Genomic DNA, 23,637 nt, shown 5'->3' with positions numbered 1-23,637 from the left:
TTTTTTAATGGAGACCCTACCTCTCCCTAAGAAAGATTTTTTTCTAATATGTATGTTGCCAAGCAGTTCTGTGGATACTGTAAAATAAAAGGAGTTGGGACAGTGTTTTTTTTTTTCTTGATGGTTCTTAATTCCTGTGATTTTTCATTCATCTTTTTCAAACTGTTATGCAAGAAAATTCTGTATTCTCATAAGCTGTACCTTTTGTGCCAAGAAAACAAAGTTAATATCTATTGTCTTCCTTTCAGAGATTTTAGAGGTCTTTGGAAAAGTCCTTAGCCTAGTCTTGGAAGACAAGTATCAAAATACTGATGTTTTAGTCACTGGGAAGACAAGTGTGTTATACAATTGAAGTCTGTGTTCTCATGGCCAGCATGTGATGCCATTTTCAGGATTGGCTGGTGCTCAGCGAGCTGCTTGCATAGATTTGTTACAGCCCAACCATAAGACCACTGTCAGTGTTGGATCGCCACTGCCACACCTTGGCAAAAAGTCTTGCCTATCAGGTGGGCATATAGATACTTTAATGGTGGGTACGTTTGACCCCAAGTGATAGACTATGTAGCTGACCAACACAGCTTTTAGCATATCTGAATAACCAAAGCGGGTCTGTTCTTGAGGTGAGACTATTTTAGGAAAGTGTAGCAATTACTCATCTGTCATATGCTGAAATGTGATGGTTGGATCTTGGGAGTAACACTTCTCGCTGACAATTTTGCATGAGTTTAATATACATCATGGTTTCTGAGAAAAGATATAACATTTTGTTGGTGTATATGAGCAGAGTAGATAATTGAGAACATTTATTGAATATGTATCATTGTTTCAATGAAGTGGATGGCATTGGTATTGAAAACCAGTGGAGCTTATTACAGTACAGGGTGAAGACAGCGGAGTGGAAAGATCATTGGGTAAGCAGCATGTTGATTGGAACTACTGTGCTGACTTCACCTTCTTTGGGAACTCAAGGCAGCATTTAACTTGAGTGTTGGAATGGGCGTCCCTGTTCACTGCAGGGGAGATGGACTAGATGGCCCTCAGAGGTCCCTTCCAACTCTATGATTCTGTGTTGCACAGTCAGTGCATACTCTAAAGCGCACAGTGCTGATAACAGGTTCTTAAAATCTCACTAACACTCCGTTCTACTTAGCAATGAGATATAGCTATATTAAGACATAGAAAGTTTCAACCTTCCTGCTTCCTAATTTTGTTTTTCTTTTCCTTTGTGAACTCAACCTGTTTTTCCAATCAGTGAGCATTTGAGATCATCAAAGATATTTTCCAGATATGGAAAAGCCTTAGGGAAACAAAAGAGGAAGACAACAAAAGAAATAAAACCAGTGCATCAGAGACTGCTGGTTACTAATCTTCCAAAAGACTCTGCTCTTTGCCTTGCTTGGTTGACTATTTCTCAACCTGAGAAACAATTTATGTGTATGATAAGCAGTTTTAAATTATACATGCTTTGCAATGATACTTTAATACTGCATATATTTCCTCTTAGGAAATATTTTCAAGTGTCTATAGAGAGGAAACTATTTCTGTGGGATTTAAGCAGTAATACAAAATTGGGTGTTAGATTACTCTTAGAAAGAATTCTGCTGTGGGATATCACAGCTGTTAAATGCACTGTAAGTGAAACTGAATGTAATTCAGCTGTTTGCATATCTGTAAGTGTACTGATACTACAGCAGTAATTGTATAAAGCTGTCTAGTTATTGCTTTTTATCTCTCGGGATATTCTTAATGTTCTGAATATAGATTTAACCCTTTGGCACTCAGTAGCATCAATTAAGTGCAATTTTAACTTTTGCACTGATTTTAATTTCTACATAGGTAATTTAGTAGATTTAGTGCTAGTTAGTCAACAGTTGCTATTCATATGATTTTATTGTGAAAGTTTTTTAAAGTAGTTTATAGAGTGGATCAGAGTATGAAGGAATGTTACATGGGCAAAAAAAATTGAAATCTAAACTATGTCAGTGCTTATGATGTCTGCACAATTTTCATTTTCAGAGTTTATCTTAGAGAATAAACTAATAAATGGAGTGAAAAAGATATTGAAGAAAAGCAGAAAAACATTTAACCAGCAACTTTGTGCTGTCATAGGTCTAACGTGGCTAATGTTATTGTGTGCTTAAGTTTCTTTGTTGCTTCAGATCTCATCCTCATGTCGTGATTTTTATAAGTTAATCCTTTAAAGGACTGTTTTAGATTTGTGTGTGTGTGTTAAATGATGCCTTTTTACTATTTCATAAAATGTTTGTGTAACTAAAAAATTTCTTCCTTTATTATAAATTCCCCCACACATACCTGGCTTTTCAGTGCCCCTGGAGCAAAACTGAAAATAACTACCTTTGTTCTGAACTCTTTTTATTTTCTGGTTCACAGAATTAAAAGAAGTTGTTTTTGTCATCCAGAGTCAAAGCAATTCCTTTCATTCCAAGAGAGCAGAAGATCTAAAAAGAGACATTTTAAAACAGACTGCTGATCTTGGAAAGGTATGTTTAGATTATACAGATTGTATTTTGTTATGTATGTTACTCCTGTGTTTTACTAAAAGAAAGAAAGAAAAGCTTTTATATTTCACCCTTTTCTGATCTACTGTATTCCTTTTATTGTCTTCTATATGCTTGTATGAAAACTGTTTCAATGATTATTCACTGATTTAATACCATAATTTATCACTAAATAATTATAATTTGACCTATAACTTTTTGTAGAATAACTTTTTAGGTTTGAATGGCATTTGATATAGAAGCAATTAAAAAAGCGTTGAAGTTTACCCCTATTACTGTAAGAGTGTAATCTTTTGTCTTTGATTTTAAGTAAAATTAATTAATTATTTTGGGTATTAAAATTATTAATAAATTTAATCAAAATTAATTAAAATTGGTTTTTAATTTAAAGAAGATCAGGTGCTTTCTTTATGAAGTGAACAACATAATCACTCCAACAATACTTAGAATAATTTTTAGGTAAGTACATCATTTTACTGGAACAAATGAAGATGCTGTGATGTAGATTCTGTTAGAATTTTATTGCACATCTGTAGCATTGTGGCAGTAGAGCAACAACATCACAGAATTGCAGGGGTTGGAAGGGACCTCAAGAGATCGTCGAGTCCAATCCCCCTGCTAAAGGAAGCACCCTACTATAGGTTGCACAGGTGGGCATCCAGACAGGTCTTGAATATCTCCATAGAAAGAGACCCCACAGCCTTTGTGGGCAGCCTGTTCCAGTGCTCCGTCACCCTTACTGTAAAGAAGTTCTTCCCATGCTGGTACAGAACTTTCTGTGTTCAAGTTTTAGGCCATTGCTCCTTGTCCTCTCACTACACACCACCAAGAAGATCCTGGCCTCATCCATTTGCCTCCCACCTCCCTTTAGATATTTATAAGCATTAATCAGATCTCCCCTCAGTCTTCTTTCCCCAAGGCTGAACAGACCCAGGTTACTCAGCCTTTCCTCACACGGGAGATGCTTCAGGCCCTTTATCATCTCTGCGGCCCTCCACTGGACTCCTTGGAATCCCTGTCTTTTTTAAATTGGGGAGCCCAGAATTGGACACAGTACTCCAGATGTGGCCTCACCAGGAATGTAAAACACAAGAATGTAAGAAAAAGATTTTGAGAACGATGCTGTGTAATACTCAAAAGCAAAAATGAATATCACTTACTTTCATATCAGCAATAGATGATGGGATGTATAAACTGCTTTACAGAAGCATGTAGTATTTTTACCATTAAACTTACTCTGTTTTGAGCAAAATCATGTATTTTGTACCATTTCATAGAAATGTTTGAGATTTTGACTAGTTCTTTTGAACACATACTTGTGCAACCTATTGTAGGGTACCTGCCTGTTTCTGAGTTGAACTACTAGTGTAGAGATTACTAATATCAGTTTAAGTGGTACAAGTACATTCATAAATGTGGAAATGTACGTAGAACACCTCCACACTGCTTGAGGCAATGCTTGTGTCACTTATGTCTTGGTTGAATTTTTGTTAACATTGTCTCTTTGCCCGTCTACTTGTTTCCAGTGCAGAGTCTTTAAGTGTTCTGGCTAGGGTAAGAACAGGTGACAAATGTTTGGAACATCCTATGGTTGTGTTCTTGTTTATTTATTATCTTACCTATTATTCGATGTATGATCAGATGCCAGCTGGCCTGTACCATTGGTCTGCACATCAGAAGTTCAGTTTCTTTGTTATCTGACAGGTTTGTGCTTCTAGAAGGTTCTATTTTTATGTTTGCAGTCCTCTCTGACCATATCTGTCTGTAGCATCTGCCTCTATAACCCGGTGAAGCCTCTGGGTGCCTATCTCAGCTTTATTGTGCCTTTGAATCATGGCCACAATATCTATTGTCCATTTGCCAATCGCTGTTGAGTATGGCATTAGCTGCTTTAAGAGTCTGCTGCTTTTAATTACCTAGGCTGTACTGATGGCAGCATTGCACTATTTCAATGCACTGAAATATTTCCTTGCTTAAGTGTTGAGAAAGGGGAGGAAAAACCTCCCCTATGAGGACAGGCTGAGGGAGCTGGGCTTGTTCAGCCTGGAGAAAAGAAGGCTGCGGGGTGACCTCATTGCAGCCTTTCAGTACCTAAAGGGAGCCTACAAAGAGGAGGGGAATCAACTCTGAAAGGGTGAGTGACAGCAGGACAAGGGGAAATGGTTTTAAGCTGAGGGAAGGGAGATATAGGTTGGATGTCAGGGGGAAATTCTTTACGGAGAGAGTGGTGAGGTACTGGAACAGGCTGCCCAGGGAGGTTGTGGATGCCCCGTCCCTGGAGGTGTTCAAAGCCAGATTGGATGGGGCCCTGGGCAGTCTGGTCTAGCATTAGGTGGGATGGTTGGTGGCCCTGCGTGTGGCAGGGGGGTTGGAGATTCATGATCCTTGAGGTCCCTTCCAACCCTGGCAATTCTGTGATTCTGTGATTCTGTGAGGAAAAAAAGAGACTAAATAGCTTGCTTGAATTTTAATATGTATATTCACCATATTCCTATCTGAAATGATCTGTCTTTAAATTGTTCTTGCTCATGTTTTGGTCATCTGCAGGAAACAATCTTCAGGGGTTTTATAGAGGGTATTTTCTATGTTTCTTAATTTACCAGTGGGACATGCAGCCCTTTTATGGGTGGATTAATATTTCTAAAGTTCTCACTAACTCTACTTCCACATCTGTTTTCAGATTCTTGGGAGAAGCTAAGTGAAGCTGTGTTGTCCAAAAACATCCTTAAATATTTCTCTGTTCTGCAATACACTTCCCACTCTGAGTTCTGACATCTGTATCTCACCTGAAAGAAATTCTAAATACTACGACATAGAAACGTTTTTCAGAGTTGTTTCCATTTTCTTTGGGCTGTGGTAGTACTTTCCACATTTTATTCCTTGCCAGATGTGTTCCACAAATGAGCAGGCCTATGTCAAACTCTATAGCTAGAATATTTGAATGATTGTCAGTATTGGAGTAGGTCTGAACTGTTCAGTGTTTTACTTCACTATGAAGCATAATAAATCTGTGGTTATAACATTTAGTGGAAGTAATTCCCAATCCCTGCAATTTAGTTGTTTAATCTGTATATTTAGAAAATCAGCATATTTGGAAGAATATAGTCTTAATTTGCTTGAGACCTTTTAAAACTAATACCACCAATGCAGTGCAATCCATATTGCATCTGTTGCTTCACCATACAGATTTCTTGCTCAAATTGTAGGTTCTATTCTGAAAACCCTTGCTCCCGTTCTCCTTTCTTAATGGCTTAATGGCTTCCCATCCCATGGAAGGTTATTCCAGCTGAGACTAGTCAGTCTTTTGGGATCTTGTGGTTTTAATGAGCTTTAATGGATTATATTTAAGTGAAGTGTTGTATTACATTCTACTGCCCGGTAGAAAAAAGTTGTCCTTATGGCTAGGTTTTCCTCAATATCAACACGAACCTTGTTTTTATTAGAACAGATCTGTTTTATACAGCTCTTTAAATTATTTTATTTCCCAGTGTTATTAGATAAATTGTTTTTTGGTTTGGTAACGTGTTAGCATATAGATCCATTTCCTTCCTATAAGCAGCTTTCTTCCAGCTGCAAGGATTTATTTATGTCAAATAAACCCTTCACTTTCACAAAATGTCACATTCATTCTTAAAATGCTTCTTATAGTTCTTCCAGTAAATATGTCTTTTTTTGTAAGATATTAAGAATTATGACACTCATTTGAAGGTGGGGGCAACACCTCTGAATATTGTTCAAAACTCAGTAATTACAAGCATGAAGTTAATCAGCTTTTTATATTGTCTAGTTCAAAAAGTCAGTTGCCACCTCTGCTAGCAAAAGCTAATGGAAGACTCCAGACTTACTTTTGATCTTTGAAACATGAAGCCCAGTCTAGCTTAAAAATCTATAGCCTTCTTTTTGTGGATTGTAGATTGATAGACAAACGTTTTGAACTTTGATTTTTTTTATATATGTATATATATGTGTGTGTGTATTTATATATATATAATATATATATTTATATATATATATATATTCCCCCCCAAGTTTCATTGGTTTTGTGAGTCTTCTCATGTCCTGGTAGTCTGAATAATAATCTATTCAAGTTTTCATCTACAAGATTGGAAGCATGTTGATGTCAACGCGTTTCGTGGTAGAGGAAAACATAGACCCATTTATAAATTCTATGTTGAGTGACTGTTTTTCAGTTTGCTGTGGGAGACCTGTCAGTACTAGCATTTGAGGGAAATATTGTAGTGTCGTGACCATAAATCAAATGAAACAACCCTTGATGACTACTGAATCAAGTACATTATTTTTGAATCACAAAAACCTTAACGGACTTCTTATTAATTTTCTAATTGCTAGAACTCTAGGCAGCATGTGAGCAATTTCCAACCTTGTAATAAGCATGCTGAAATTTACTCCAGTTATTGTTGAAGAATGGCTTTTTAAAATAAATTAAAAAAATCAATGGCTACCACCACCTTTCCCACGTGAAAAGGTTGCAGTGATGATTATTGTTCTTTCAGACAAATATTGTTGCAGAAATCTTTATTTTGATGATAAAATAGATGTAAAATAAGTCCTTATGCAATAAACTGCCTAGAATGTGTTTTCAGATACAAATATTTATTGCATCTATTTTCCCAGACACTGAGTAGCTGGATGTAGCATGTGGGCACTCAGGAATCAGTGCTTTGGTTGTACATTTAAGTACACTTGGCTGGCAGCAAAGTTGTGTTTTGAAGACTGCAATATAATATTCAATAGGAAAATGAATAACATTACTTTCTGCTTCATTGAAATTTTTTCTTCTCTGTGCCTTGCACCTCAAGTTATAGTCAGAAACACTTCACTTTAATTTGCAATTGCTACCTTCTTGTGATTGGCTAAATGCTTCCATCTTTCCTTTAATATAAGATCATCTGAAGGCAGATGCATACACATCATTTTTCTCTTGATTTATGAAAACTGAGTACTGCTGTGGCCTTTCCCTGAACCCTTTGAAATGGCATATAAAGTCTGAAGCAAGCTTGGTACTTTTTCAAAATGGTAGTCAGGCATCTGAGCATAGAACAGAAGTAGAGGTGAGGATGACTTTTAATTTTTAGATTCAAGAATCAGAATTTATGTTTCCAGTTCTCTTGCTGATTTACTGTGAAAGCTGAGCGTGTCACTTTAGCATCCCTGTTACTATAACTTGTATAAGTGGTACTAAATTATTTTAAAGATGCGTTTTATACTATGATTTTACGTCATACATGATTTTAAAGGAGGAGGCTGTGTCAGTGCTTTTGAATTGGTTGGAGACCTGACTCCTTTAGTCATGCATTACTTAGTTTTTATTTAGCACTTGCAGCTGCATTGTGTGACAGCTGTTGCAGCCCTCAGTGTGCTGATACCACAGGTGGCATTTGGGGCAAAAGTGTTCTGTGCTTTATTTCAAGCCTCTAGGTATTCCCTTCATAGCATGATGTTTTATGATAAGATATGGAAATGAGCATGGTGTGTTCCTTAATTGATTACGTGGGATCTGTGCAAAATACTTTACTTATAGTGTATTAGCTAAGTATCTAATAGAGAATTAGGAAATCATGAGTAGTAAGAAGCATTTAGGTCACCTTGTTTCAAAACACTGGAAGTCATTTATTCTGCAGGCCCGCATGCTGGTAAAAGTAATGAAGAACCCAGTAGGCATTCCAGAATAGTTTTTTTTTTTTCTTTTTAGTTTTTTAAGATTAATTGGTGCTTAGGAAAAGATTATTTATGTTTAACAAGAGTTTTTATTTTCATTAAAGGAATTACCGACTGTGCTGCTTATTCATCAGATGGACAGGCATGAAGGTGCATGGACCATATTACCACTAATGAGAGAGTAAGTGTAATTAATGCTGGTTATTTTGAGATATTTTTAAGATTTTTTTTTTCAGAAACAACAGTTTTTAGATCAGAGCTGCTAACTTATCTTTTCAGTTGCTTGCTCTTCTTTTTTTTTTTTTTTTTCCCCAAAGCAATTTTCTGTTAAGCTTCATTAAATCAGACGAGGATGTTCTAGGCATAAGACCAGCTACAGAGGAAATAATATAATGTAACTGAACAACTATCTGCCTCAAATAGCTGTGGGTTTTAAAATTATTAGAAAAATAAAGTAGTCAACAGAAAACCATTTTAAAATGTGTATATTTTTCCATTTGCTCACAGTTTAAGGTCTGTAAGAAGTATTTCAGAACCTCAGACTTTTCAGTACTTGACTGAATGAAGAGTATAAATGATTTAAAAAAAAAAAAAAGGTAGTAAATAATATCTATATTTAGTTTGTATCTTTTGTTGCTCACTGTGTTCCTAAGAGGTAATGCTCCTCTGTAGAGGAAAGCTGTAGTTTTTAATGTATTTTTAGAAGCTTGTTTTCATCTTAGTATGATCAGAGGACAGAATTTCAAATATCTTTTCTTGGCATATGCAAATTGCTCTGAGGAAGACTTGCTGCATTTGTGTGGTCGGATGTTGCAAATAGTCAGGAAGCAATGATTCTTGTTTCTGAAAGTTCTAAAGCTTCAGGGTACTGAAAACTGAGCAGTTAGGGAAAATTCTTAATTTAAACCTTGCCTAAAAATTGCCTTTAAAACGAATGCCAGTGGCTCTGCAGCCTCTTGAGGTTTAGTTTAGTTAATATTATTGTTCCTCTGATGTGCCTTTATTGCATCAGATTGATAACAGGACAGGATTTTCGTACCCTACTCTTTTCTGCTTTCCATTGCTTTCTTTATGTGCAGAAGTATGAAAATGGTGATTATGTAGTGGCTATCTTTAATATATATATAAGCTGTGAGAAGGTGCAGAAAGAGAATTGAAGTAAATTGAAAAACTGGAAGATGATGTTCCAACTATGTCATCTATTTTTTTCCCCTTTCTTAGCTTGTCTTTCAGTGACCTAATGTCTCCTCTTTTGAATTATGTCCCAGTGCAAAAGGTTTACACACATAGCTCTTATGCTATAGAGCATAGAGCAAGACCTAAAAGCAAAAATACAAATACACTTCTGTGTGATAAAATAGAAGAAATTTCATCAGGAATCAAAAAAAGAATCTTAATTGGAGGATTTTCATCTTAAAGAGGATTCTGAAATATCGAGTTCATTGTGTCTGTTTCTTATACCATTTTTGACAGAACAAACATATGAGAAATACGTTTGTGTTTTGTGGCTAATAACACTGAGATTTTTTGGTGTAAAGAAGAGGAAGAGGAGAGATTCAAGGGGTCAACCCATTTTGCAAGAGTTGACAATGCTAAGAATTGCTGTGCATTCTTATCTGAAAATTGAGCAGAATGGCTTTGCAACCCACAGTTGTCAGCATTTTTGAGGCCTCTAAATAGTTATGAAAATTCTTCATTTTTAGTTGTCACAGGTTAAGTTAGACAAAGTATTTACTTTCTGAAGATGTAATCATAAGACCTCCGCTAACATACAGTACACTTACCCTGAAAGTGGATCAAGTATCTCCAATGATTCCTTGTAATCTGAGTTCAAAATTAGTATTGTAAGTAAAGTCTATGTAAGTCCATAGTCTTGAAAGTCATTATCTGTCCACCAAAAACTACATAACAGGTCAGGCCTTTAGTGAAATATTATGTCATATATTCAAAAGGCGTTGTAATTCTTTGTGTGTGTATCATTCCAGTGATTTCTCCTTGCCACTGACCTACCTACTTTCATGTAAATCCAGATGTTTCTCCTAAAGTTCTAGCTGTTCATTAAAGCCTTTGGTCTTTACAGGGCACTGAATACTGTGCATATTTAAAAATATGACAGTATTAAATACCCATTCAAGTACTTGTTTGGCATGTTTTACAAGGAACCGCTTGGAAATGCTGAATTAAATAGGCTTTCCCAGCTGATGATAATTTATTTGTTGCCTGAATGACAGCGTTGCCCTAGACTTCAGTGGTGAGAAGACAATTATCTGCTTTTGCAAACTGAAAGGATAAATTAATCATGTGTTCTTCTAATTATTATAGTTAAGCAAATTGAGTATCACAAACAGAAAGCAGTGAATAGCATTGCAAGACATAGAAGAAAGGTAGTTTTTGTTAAGTTGTGGAAGAATTCGAACAGGATAGCAGATAAATAAAAGATGAGAATTTCCTGAAGGAGTAAGGAAATCAGTATCAAGATTAGTGTTAGCTTTGAGGAAGGTGGAGAATCCCTTCGATCTGTGTAGTATAACTATATTAAAAGAGCTAGTGAATGTCTTAAGTTGGGGACAGTTATGATCATATCAAGCAGTCATTACAAAGGATGTCATTAGGCAGTTTCAGGTTTGTTGCAGTATTAGATGCCCAATAGCAAGGCTCCTTGGGAGATAGTTGAGGTACAGAGGGGATGGTAATTGGATCTGCTATGTACATGCTTCTGAATTCATAGATGGCTATACTAGAAGTGCATATACTTTTTTTTTTTGAGTAGACATTCTTTATGTATGTCCGTTCCTTTCTTTCTAGAATAACTAGTGCTATATAAATAGGTAGCAGCAGAGGCAGTATCTTTATCCATTCACTGCAGTGTTCAGGTATGTAATTCTACGTTAACAGTAAAAGCTTATGTTTGTGTAAATGCATATTTAATTGCAAAGTAGTTATATTTGAGGGATGGAGATTGAATCTATCATTCTATTCATAAGCCAGTAAAGCATAGTAAATGATAATTTCTTCTGTTAGCTTCTCTGTTGCCTACGGTAGGAACTCCTCATGGATTTTCTTCTGTGAAGAAGATACAAGAATACAAGTTGTAAAGCTGCTAGAAATACTTAGAAGATTTGACACCTCTAAGGTGAAGTAAAAAATTAGATATTTAACTTTCTTTTAATGTGCTTGAATAGATTTTTAGATGAAACAGAGGGGAAGAGTCGTTTTACTTTTAAGTACAGAAATACAGAGTTCCATGTTATGAAACGGTCTGTATAGACAAGAATTAAATTTTTAAGCACCGCTTGTATGGCTTATAGCTCCAGGCATTGGAAAATATATATCCAAATAGGTGCTGAGGCTGAGAGTGAGCAAGGTATTTAACATGAAGAACCACAAGAACTGTATAGCTTTTGAAAAACTGCTAAAATTGAGCAGAAAAAAACAATGCCTTTGTGTGTATCCCAGAAATGATGTAGCAACAGTAAAAAGATAGATATAATCTGCATTGTGTTCTCCTTCCCTTTTCCTGTCATCAGTTTTGATCATCATCAAGTAGAATGACTGTTACTAGTCTGTGTCTGATATAATATGGTATCATATTTTATTTGCATTCTCCTTCTGAGCTGTATTCGTGATAAGAGAGGAGAGAAAAACATGCATGCTTGAAAAGAAAGAACAACAAAAGACTTACAGAACAAATGAAAAATGCAGTCACCAAGGAGCAAAGTAAATTTGATAAGCCAACTAATAAGAAAGCTGCTAATACTTAGAGTTCTCAGTATTCAGAAAAGAAAAAACAGCTTAATGTCCTTTTGCCTGAAATAGAAGAAGCCAAAACCTCTGAGAAATATGCTTTACTTCCTTATTGTTACCTTGACTGAGTATTGAACTCTGCTTCAGGTCTCAGCGTAGAATATTTGCTTCTATTTCAGGCTTATGACTTTATCATATTTTCATACAATTCTTTCCTAAAATAGTAACAATAATAATTTAGATATCTTTCTCTTTCTAAACACACAGTTTTCAAAATGATGTATTGAGTATTTTCAAGCTTTTGGAATATCCACTTATTTCTGTTTCAGAAAACACCTAATTGATGTTTTCTGAACAGAAACATAAAATCAGTTCTAAACGCTGTTCATGTGCCAGTTTTAATATCTCCTATGCAGTATGTGCAAATCCTTTTAAAACAGCAAATTACGTTTTAGCCTGCTTTAAAAAGAAAATAAAATGTTTTGCTTTTGTACAGAGCGATGATCATTTTAGTGTGACAGTCCGTAACTGATTCCCTATATAAAATATTATCCATTGTTTACATAATTCAAGATGATCTAGACTAGAATGAGCTCATTCATAATTCATTCTTCCATGTCAGCAATCTGCATAATAAGAAGCTGGTATACATTAATCACAATAAAAGGTCCAAAAGGGGTGTGTGAATAGCTGATGAATCTGCAGCTTTTCAGTCTCAATATGTAGAGTTTAGTAACAGAACTATTGAGAGTGATATGAATGTAATATGAGTGAAAATAGATGTGTTGAAGCACCATAAGAGAGCATAGAGGAATGGTAAGAGTACCTGTATTGATAACCAAGGACATTACTAACTGCAATAAAGCTAATAAACATTGAGGAATATCTGATTTACATAAAGACCACAAGGCCAGCGCTCAGATGATGAGCTGTGTCTGAACACAAGGGAACACTTTTTAATATGAGGATGATGAAGCACATGTTGAGCAGGGAATCTGTGGATCCTCCTCCATGAGAATCTTAAAAAGTGGATGTGGGCCTGGGCATCCTGCTCTGGGTGTCCCTGCCTGAGTAGAAGGCTGCCTTCCAATCTCAAGTAATACTAAGGTGATACTAAGGTTCCACAGCCAATTGATTCAGTCTGTGCTTTCATAATAAGAAGCAACAGCAATGTTAAACCAAATTGTATTTGCCTCTCCTTTCATCCCAACGGAATGAGAAACTGCAGCCCCAAAGACATGCAGAATGATGGGCTGATGGGCAGCATGACTTAATAGCTGTTGATACTAAAATGTGTAAAAGATGTCTAAATAAGCAGTTTGTATTGGAGAATCTTCTCAACTCAGAAGGCAGAGCAAGGATGTACAAGCTGAAATCACCTGTCTTCTGTCTTAGGCACAAGTCTTGGACAGATGAATTTGGCACTGTTGTCATGGTGCTTGTCAGTAAGTGGATACAAGGTAGAATCATGTTGATTTGCAACTAGTTATCTGGGTGGTAATAATCTGTACTGCAACAAATCCTTTTTTCTTTTTTAATCAACTTTTTTTGACTATACAGTTTGATTACTCTCATTCCTTATGTAAGTTACTTTATAAGTTCCTTAGTGTATAGTTGATTTCATCTTGTAAAGGCAGCCTGCACAAATCAGCATGTTCTGCATATCAGTTTAGTAAATAAGCAATGTTGTGAGCAAACAAGCTGAGCACTAAACTGGAATGCCTTCACTGTGTTTATTTGAGCCTTAATTTTGCTAGAAACTATACTCTGTGAAAGCCCGAGAAGGGTGTACGTGTGCATTTAATATGCTGTATTTTATAGAGATAGGAAAATAAGGTTCTTTTGAAATTAATAGATTTATGATGTAAAAATTAGCATACTGAATTAGTGTAAAGATAAAGGATTTCACTCTGTAGCACAGCAGAATGATGGTCTTGCAAATGGTACTGTCATGAAAATATTAATATTTATTATTTATTTCTGAAATCAAAAAGAGTGCTTGCGTTTTGAATGTTTCAAAATCTTCAAGACTAGAAGGTTTCAAAATTCTTTTGCATAAAAGCTTCTAAAGAATTACTTTGATTTTTTTATGGGGAGTCACCTCTATGCATAAAAATTAATGTTTGCCTGTTCTCTGTCATCTCTCATCATTTTGTTTTTAATCATTCTGCTGAACACTACTGAGTCCTTCCAGTAAAGGAATAAGAAAACAGGATCTGTTAGGATTGAAGATATAAATGAAAGGAAGAGTAAATAAGTACCAGGTAGCATCTCCTATGAAACTGATTTTTAAAAACGAGTGGAAAAAGTCTTCATCCTTATATTTTTCATCTATTGGATAGTGTCAGTTTGAATTTGGCTGTTTCCTCAGCTGGTTCCTGAACAGCACTCAGCCTGAGGAAGCATATGAGCACTGTGGAAGCAAACAAGTTTTCAGCATTTGTTGCCTTAGAAGTAACTAATCAAGTACAAGCTATATTCAGTTTGGTTTTATGGAGAGTAATTGATCAAAGTAGGGAAGGGAAATGTGCAGAATCTGAGGGAAAGCACTCAATACCTCACATACACACACACATGTGTACATGTGCTAACCATGTTACACTTGCATCAGTCCCTTGGAGAGCCAGGATTCTTGTCAAGGATTGACTCCATTGTCTTCAACTCATAGCTGCTGTATGGGGCCAAGCCACAGGCTGGGCACACCACAGGGTCCCTGCAGAGATGGAGTTCTTGTAGCAGGCAGCATTCCATAGTTTTGCCTCAGTGTATGTGGCAAGACTGGTATCTCCAGCAGCTCCTGTCTTTTTATTGCCTTCTAGACAGCCAGGTGGATGCTAGAATGTCCTGTAGGACAGGCCTTCATAGTCCTGCCAGTTGATTTTGGCTGGAGGAGTTTGCTGATGTATGCAGGCTTCCCTTGTCCTGTTTACCAATTTGACCACCTTGGTCAAATCTCACTCATTCTTCCTCATTGGCTCTGGGTATTATAAAACTTAGCACAATTTAAATAGAAGGCATTTGTTTGGAGGTAGGAGGGTGGCTGCTCAGAAGGGGGATCCCTTAGTTGTCAGACATTGTTGGCAAGGATGAATGTTGGGCCTGTACCTTTACTTGAACATTTTCCCTTTAGTCTCAATTTTGTATAAACTTTATTTGCTCTATGTTAAGCATGTGCTAGTGCCAGTTAGATACTTTTTGTTGTTGCTTACAGCAGCCTGTTTAAAGAAGGGGAAATATCAAATATGGTGGGGACTATGGAGAAAGAGAATCTTTTGTGAAAAATTGTGCACCTGAATGACTTAATATATCCATTAGGTGACTGAGAGTTCTGTTTCATCAGTTGTACTCATTGGCATGAAAAGCAATTTTTAATACATATATTTATGTTCATTACAGTCCCTTTTTTGCAAAAATATAGAGCTATATTTATATCCATTCCAACCAGAAATACTAAATATTTTCAGATACAGCAGAATCAGTGGTAAAAGCACATATTAAAAACTCTAATAAAAATAATACTTGGTAGGGGTTTTTTGCTGTTTTTGTTTGTTTGTTTGTTTGTTTGTTTTAGCTTTACAAATGCATACTAGAGAACATCTTAACTGTTTCGAAGATCAAGGTATTTAAATGTCTTTGCTTATTAGGTTCCCTAGTAGAGAAGCATCTGGACAGATGGAAATTCAAAATGAATATATAGAAAGTTTCCGAAAGCAATGCAGTGCTTTTAACTGACCTGTCCAATAAGTAGTCAGTTTGTGTGGTCAAAGACTGGAATAGATGGCACAGAGAGGCAGCTTGGTCTGGCTGACTCAGCTTGAGCAGGGTGACTGGACATGGTGACCTCTAGAGGTCCCTTTCAACCTCAACCATTCCAAGGTTCTAATTTGAACAGGTGGAATCCAGAATGAAAATAGTGTGCTTCTGAACTTAGAGAACTGCCTTTAGTTTCACTTCTTATCAAGTACAATTTTTGTCTGTATTATTGTGAACTTGTGAACACCCCTTGTTCATGTTTTCAGATTTGCTTTATTCAGAATGAGTGCAGTCATCATCTTTGCTAAAAGGATGCTGTAGATGAACAAAATTGTTTCCTGTGTTCCTTTACAGGAGTGGTTTTTAGGTAAAGCATTACATGATGAAGAATCTACAATAATTCACCACTATGCCTTTGCTGAAAATCCTACAGTCTTCAAATTTCCAGACTTTGCTGCTGGTTGGGCACTTAGTATTCCACTTGTTAACAAGTAAGAATTGAATTTTTAATTGCTTCTGAATTGTTTATTTATAGCAGTGAAGTTTAGAATTCGTAGTTTTTCTAGACACTATTATTACTTTGAGTTATGATTTCAAACATATTACTTTCTTAATACTTTTATATAAAAGATGTATGTATGCCTACAGTGCACAAGAAGGTAAATATACAAAGTTAAATTCAGATTTTAATGTTGAGCTGTCTTTGATACTGATTGCAGCTTAAATCCATTGAAAACATTGTGCCAGACTGTTCTCATCTGCAGATAAAACCTTTCTTCTTAGGCAGGAAAAATGTGTCAAAATGTATGTGCTGAGAACTGATATTTACAGCATTTCTCTGTGTGCAAAAAAAAAAAAAAAAAAAGAGAGAGGAAAAGAAATACAAGTTGTTTTTTGAGGCAATATATGCAGAATATATCTTTTCTTGTGAATAGCTGGTCAGAAATACTGGCCACACTTTGCTGCATACAGGAATGATCGATTATTTTTTTAATATGTTTTCTGAAGAGAGTAAGAGAGTAAATGTCTTCATCTTTAATTGTACAGGCTTGCAACTAAGTTGAAAAGTGAACCGCTCAAGTCAGACTTCACAATAGATTTAAAACATGAGGTAAGCAGTGTGCTGTGCTTCCAACGTAAGTAAAAAAGAAAAGCTATGAAATCTATATATTTGAGTACTGATCAATTTATAATGAAAATAAGACATTGCTAAAAATTTTGAATGCATAGCATGTTTAGTTTCTTTCCCTTGCTTTAAGAATATAATAACATAATACTTTAAAATTATGTTTCAAGCATAGAAGAATTCATGATTAAAACTGCATTTATAGCACGTATGGTTGTATACAGTGAGGTATCTTCTTTTTAGATTTGTTCTGTAGAAAGGCAGAGTGGCTTTTAATTTGTAAAACACTGGCACAAATAATATCTCAGACAATGGCAAGCCTCATTTACTTTGTAAATCAGATTCTTATAATTAGGTGTGATGAACTTGGGATGAAGTAGCTTGAGGAGTAGAAATTGTGTCAACAATTGCAGTGTGATAGTTTAGAAATTTCATTGCCTTTGGCTGCTAATGGTTTTAAAGGGTAGCTGCTGGAGAATAAATGAGTTGGCTGACGGGGGTATGAAAGGAAGGAAGAGGGATCTGAAGAAAGGTCATTGCTACCTTCTCTGTTGCTTTTTCATGTTTTCTGCCTTCAAAGTGTTTGTGCAGCTCAGGGTTTAGTATTTGTCACCACACTGAACTCCTGATCCATGGAGCAAGAATAGGATGAGTCTGGAGTAAGATTGTTAATTTGGGCCTGAAATGTTGAATTAATGTAATTTTTTTATACTCTTAAAAGTCAGCTATAAATTTTGGCTTTGGCCCAGATGGAAAGAAAATTAATCTACTGTTGCTCTTCCAGATCTTTATAATGGTTAGAAGGCCTTTCATTTCCAACACAAATCTGTAATGTGTTTTATAGAGTATAAATCAGTAGCATATTTAAATGATTTGGTTTTGTGCCAATGCTGTTCTTTCACATAGTTTTCCCTCCTTGACTATGTATTTCTCAAAAGCAATTGGACCCCGCTCAGCCTCCGTTTTGTTACATGAAACAGCAATAAGCTGTTTCTTTCCTAAATTCAGTCCTTTCTTTCCTAAATTCAAGACTAAATTCACACTGTTAATCTTGTATCTGTAACTTACCTCAGAGTCATTTGGATATTCCTAATATTCTAGTCTACTTCAGTGCTCACAAAGCCTTTACACGTAGTGTCATCAGAAAAAGTCATTAGCAGACTTTTCTTTTATGTGCCACACGTTGTTTCATGAAAAACAATTGATCACTTGGCTTGAAAAATTATTTCCATCCCCTTCTTATTCTGTTAACAGTTCTTTGCATATATTTCATTTCAAATTTATTGCCATTGATAACCTGCTTCAGCTCTGTAGTTATTCTTTCTGCACAGTCTCACAGCTCCCCGGAGACAGTTCCATTCCCACTCATTTAATTTATAAATCACCATCTTCTCCTTCTTAAATCATTTTTATCTTGCTACAGCCTTCTTATACGAATCAAGATTGACTACAAATCAAAGGGTATAATCTGCGATCTTTAGTGGTTGTGTGTACTGTTTAAATTCATGAAGGATTAGAAATGTATTAAGACCTATTTTAGTTTGACAAGTCCTGATAATGTGCTCCTTTAGTCCTTGGTGTTTTACAGTGCTTTGTATCAGTTTTTTCACCCTATTGCTTTCCTAATCCTTATTTCTTATATCTATAATATTTATATCCCTTTCCACTTTGCAAATATGGTCATGCTGTTGTTTATTTGCAGATTTCTTATTAGACATTTTGTAACTGCATGATATGGTATATGTCCTGATACTCAAAACTGGAAGCGAACAATAGATTTTTTTTGGCATATGTAACATTAGATTTAATCTAGAGCTAAAACTGTCTTCATCTTTTTATTATATATATGTTTCCATTGTTTTAGGAGCGGTCTGATATCCTGTTCAGTAACCAAAAGGGCAGTCTATTCTCACTTCTGCAATATGGTAGTTCCACACTAGTCTAAGGATTTTCATTCAAAAATGCATTATTCAGTGGGAAATCTTAGTATGTTATAAACGTTCATAAATAGTTAATATTAATTTACAATTCTTAAATGTTCTTTGTGCAGCAGAAGCATTGCCTTTTTGTTGGTTCATGTGATAAATGTTCATTCTGACTAGCTTAGGTTTGGATCAATGGAATTACTGGAATTGTTATGTAGTCTTCCAGCTACAAGATGGGATCAAGAACCATTTACATCCTATAACGTGACTGTAATGGCAAGGCAGAAAGATAACTTTGGAGGTGTGGTAAAGAGCAGGCAAGAAACATACATGAGTGTGTATGTGTTATGTGTTATTTCCATGTTCCTCCTCTATTCCAACTACCATTAATGGCTGAACTGCTACTCGTGCTTCCATCTTGTTCCATACAGAGGGGCCCATCCCTTTAGTATTCTGTTGAACTTACCTATAATGCTAAAATCATACGTGCTTTCAAAGCATTACTAAAATAGCAGAGACAATAGTGAGGCTTAGAGAAATAAGAATTTGTGAACTATAGAGCTGGCACTGACCTAGAGTGATTTAATGATTCACTGCTGACTGAGCACTGGTAGTTTACATTCACAGCTCCCAGTCATCTGCATCCCTTCAATTACAAGAAGAAATACAGTAATTTAAATTGTAAAAGTGTAAACTAAAGACTAGTAATTTGCACTGGTGATGATCTGAGTGCATTTGTATTATGGCAATTACAAGCAGCAACTTTTAAAAAAAATCCACCAGTTACTTGCTCTAATATGTTATTGTACCCTAGTTGTTTGCTATCCAAAGCCTGTTAAATCTAGAAGCTTAATTTTCAAGAACATGATTTTGTTCTCAAGCCTGCCTCTAGTCCTAGCACGTAATGATCTGGCAGTTTTGTTTTATTCCTGCTAAGCTCCCAAAAAGCTGTGTGTAGGTTTTAGAGGTTTTTTGTTTTTTTTTTTTTTTCCCTGAGGATGTTGAGTTTGCTGAACATGAGTCATTAATGTGTCCTTGCTGCTAAGGAAGCTGACAGTATTTTTGACTGCATTAGGCAAAGCACTGCCAGCAGATCAAGGAGATGGTCCTTCCATTCTACTCAGTGTTGGTGAGGCTACTTCTGGACCAGAGTTCTGGGGCTTCCAGTACAAGAGACCAGGACATACTAGAAAGGGTCCAATGTAAGGCCACCAAGATGATGAAAGTACCAGAGCTCCTCTTCTGTGGGGAAAGGCTGAGAGAGCTGGGCCTGCTCAGCCTGAAGAAGAGGAGGCTCAGAGTGATCTCTTCAATTTCCATAAACACCTGAAGGGACAGTGTTAACCACTGTCCAGAATAAGGCTCTTTCCAGTGTTAGTCTTGCCAGGACAAGAGGCAATAGGCACAAACTGGCACACAGGAGGTTCCCTCTGAACACCAGGAGACACTTGTGTGCTTTGCAAGTGGCAGAGCACAGGTACAGATTGTCCAGAAATGCTGTGGAGTTTCTTTCTTAGAGATCTTCTAAAGCCCCCATCCTGCTCTGGGTGTGTTTGCTTGAGCAGGATTGGGCAAGTAGTCCCCCAGAGGTCCCTTTCCACCTCAGCCATCCTGTAATTCTGACTGTTGGTAAGACTGAGATCAGAAGTCTGTGACTGGTTTGATGACTTGGGCATGACCTGGGCACATCCGAACCATACATAATGCTCTTAGCTTGCACCAAGTTCTTCCCAAACACTGGGCAGGAGGAAATATTTTGCCCTCTTGATAACAACTTAATGACTCAAATGAGGATCTGCTTTCTAGTCCCTACGTTGCATGAGGATATTTAAAACCAATGATTTTTACTTCCCAAGTAGGCATAAAACAGTGAAAAGGAGACTCATTTTCATTGCCTTTTCCGTGCGCTGGCTCTGGTCCCATATTTCAGTGAAACACATACTTATTTTTCATGCAAGAATCATTGGGAGTATTTTTAAAAAAGATTGAAAACAAAGAGTAGAAACCAAGATTGATTTTTCCTATCTTGAAGGGGTCCCATTCCAGGCAAGAGTGGGGTAGAGTCAAGCTCCTTTTTGCTACGCTGTTAATTCCACAAATTTTAATTCTTCCACAGTAATTCATTTTCATGAGGTAGCCTGGAGAGTCTTTCACTGAATATTTATGATTTGTTGGCACTGGGTCCCTTTTGAAAAGTAAAAGCTGTAACTTTAGAATTAGTTAAGAGGAAACAAACTGGGGTCCCAGAGCTCCTGCATTGTGAGCTCACGCAGCTCTCATACCAAGTGGAAGATGTTTCCACATCTTTGACCTATTTTTGAGAGAGATTAAGAATTCAGAGTTGGGAGCATGTGTCTGTGCAGGTCAGAAGCTTTGAATACCCGTACTTAATGAGGTGCTCTTTTCTGCCTTTCAGAAACTTCTTTTTACTCTAACAAATTTTTGAACGGTTTTGTATGACATGAAGTTAATCTTTTAAGTGGTCTGGAGGACACCCAGTCTGTAACTGTTGTTTGTGTATATTGAATCAGGTAAAGTTATAAGCAGTCTGAAAGATTTGCGATAGAAATGTTGAGCGAGTCTGAGTGTTCTCGATGTTTCATGAAATATAGACTGAAATGTTATAAATTTTATTACTAATTAAATGAATGTAAACACAAAGAGTTCCTTTGTCGTCTTCATAGATCACTGATTTGCTTCTTCCCCTTTCTCTGAACGGTTTTGCTGGGTTTTTTTTTGGTTGTTGAATTTAAAATGGACAAGAATCTAGTGCTGTTTAGAATATCTGTTACATTATCCTTCAATGTATTCTACATTTTCTGAGTTTCATTGCTGATTTTAAGCATTTTAAATTATCAGCAGAGAATGCATTTTTTTGAAAAGTTGAAAAGTGCTCCATAGAAGAACTAGCCCTACCTATTCCAAATCGTGAAAGTAGTTTGAAAAGAGCAATAAAGTATGTTTAATTTAAAGGAAGATGCAAATATTAATTCTACTTCTTACAAAAGGAAAAGGTTGGTTGTTCTGACATACTTGAATAAATGAAACTAAATCCTTCAAAACTTGAGTATCTATAGAATTTCTGTTATAGCAAAAAAATAATTAGATGTTAGCTGTAGAAATGTGAGCAAAAGCTAAGATATCCAGCTATTAAATCAACTAGCTACGTCATCTGATATTTTCCATTTTCTCTTTTGGTTTTATCTTGTAGTATGATTCTTTGTAAGCCTTGAGAATGTTAATCCAATTTTCATTACTGATATAAATGTATTCCTTTTTGTTAGATTGCCCTGTATATTTGGCAGAAAGGGGATGGACCACATCTTACTCCAGTGCCTGAATTCTGTACAGGTGATGTGAACTCAGATAGGGTTGATCAGTGTGCAACAACATTCAGTAACTTTCTTCCACTTTGTGTAAGTACCTAATTTTAAATATCACTTGCTTAGTAAAGGTACAGTTCTTAATAAATTAGTAACATTTGGCTTTAAAATATCTCAAACCTTGAAGGAATATTTTTCAATAAACAAAAAACAAAGGTTTGTTGTGGTATTTATAATTATTTTCAGACTTCCGTGGCACAGAATATTTCCTGGCAAACAAATATCGTATATACTTTAATTGGTCATTTTATCGTCGTGGTTGAGCAGCTTATGACCTCTAAAATAATTGTCTTTATATTTCTCTGAGATACTGAAGTATGGATTTTCTTTTTCCACAGATGGGAAATCTAATCTTGTTTAGGCTAAAGATAAAATGTAATACAGCATTCGTGTATAGTCTATTGCTTCCATCTCTAGGAGAATGCATTTATGATGTTATGGGTTAACTCACCAGAGATGATGATTGTAGGACAGCAAAATTCTAGGCTATCTGGTTTCCAAAAGGGAAACCAATAGGGTGATTAAACTCATTTTAGAGTTGAGGAAATTCAGATTTCTAGTGTGTAGACTTTAAGTTTCTTTTTATGAATATCAGAGAAACGTTAAGTTTCTCATAGTGATTATTTTAATTTCAAAGAAGTTAAGGAAACTTTGTTTTTCAGATGAATCATTTTTAATGCAACAAGTTCATTTTCTTTTTCTAACAATAAGTGTTATAGTTCATGTTAGAATATTTTATCAATGGAAAAAGTTAATGTTTTTTTAGGAATTTTAAACCAATTTTTGCCAAGAGACAAAAATTTACTAATATCCTATTCTACTTGATACGCTGTACAATGAAAAGATATCTTCTGTTCTATTACATATATGGACATACATATCCTATAAATTTGTTAAAGCCAGAGCCTGCAATTTCATTTTTGTTCTATCCAAATAGGGAGAGCCAGTAAAAAAGGAAGATGTCTTTGTTGCTGTAAAAACATGTCGGAAATTTCATGGAGACAGAAGTAAGTTGTTGGTTAGTCAAGTTAGTAGTTCTGTACAGTATAGTTCATGAAATTAATATTTAGAGAACAAGCCAATACGTGCTGTGCACCTCTTGGGACTAAATATTTGCAAAATCCACTGGGAAGCACGAAAACTTCAGAGTTCCTCAGGTGGGTTGCAAAATGTTTAAGGCAAAGTTACAATGATTTGGTGTTTCATCATTAGTGATTGGTTGACAATATTAAAATGAAGTATCTGAACTGAAAATTTGCATAAAGTTAATTTATATGATGGAAATTGGAGCTGTAGTGTTATTAGTGATATTAGTATTGCAACTCTTAATACCATTCAGTGTGTTCCCCTGGATAGTCAGTTTAATTCTGTTCCTTGTATTAGCAATGGTCTATGTGACTGCTTCAGAAATTTGAGCAAGCTGAAAGCTCTGTCCTCTGGTACTACATTATGTCTTGCCCTCCACCTCAATAAAAGATAGTTTATGCTCTTATATTGCTTTAATTGCT

The 23,637-nt window shown here is 35.9% G+C and overlaps 1 protein-coding gene across 2 annotated transcripts in view; it reads left to right on the top strand.

The window, feature by feature from the left end:
• B3GLCT (beta 3-glucosyltransferase) overlaps positions 1-23,637 on the top strand; it is a 47,962-nt gene that overhangs the window by 11,059 nt on the left and 13,266 nt on the right. For both annotated transcript variants that reach the window (XM_031615690.2, XM_090133461.1), the window contains exons 4-10: positions 2,392-2,501; positions 8,303-8,379; positions 11,220-11,331; positions 16,050-16,186; positions 16,743-16,806; positions 22,031-22,162; positions 23,067-23,136. In XM_031615690.2, the coding sequence (XP_031471550.1) occupies positions 2,392-2,501; positions 8,303-8,379; positions 11,220-11,331; positions 16,050-16,186; positions 16,743-16,806; positions 22,031-22,162; positions 23,067-23,136 (702 nt within the window). The remainder of the gene's footprint in view (positions 1-2,391; positions 2,502-8,302; positions 8,380-11,219; positions 11,332-16,049; positions 16,187-16,742; positions 16,807-22,030; positions 22,163-23,066; positions 23,137-23,637) is intronic.

The sequence above is a fragment of the Phasianus colchicus genome, chromosome 1 (genome assembly GCF_987193195.1).
Source record: "Phasianus colchicus chromosome 1, bPhaCol1.hap1.1, whole genome shotgun sequence".
Taxonomy (NCBI): Eukaryota; Metazoa; Chordata; class Aves; order Galliformes; family Phasianidae; genus Phasianus; species Phasianus colchicus.
Note: the sequence above shows the minus strand (reverse complement) of the source record. Positions and strands in the feature narration are given on the sequence as shown.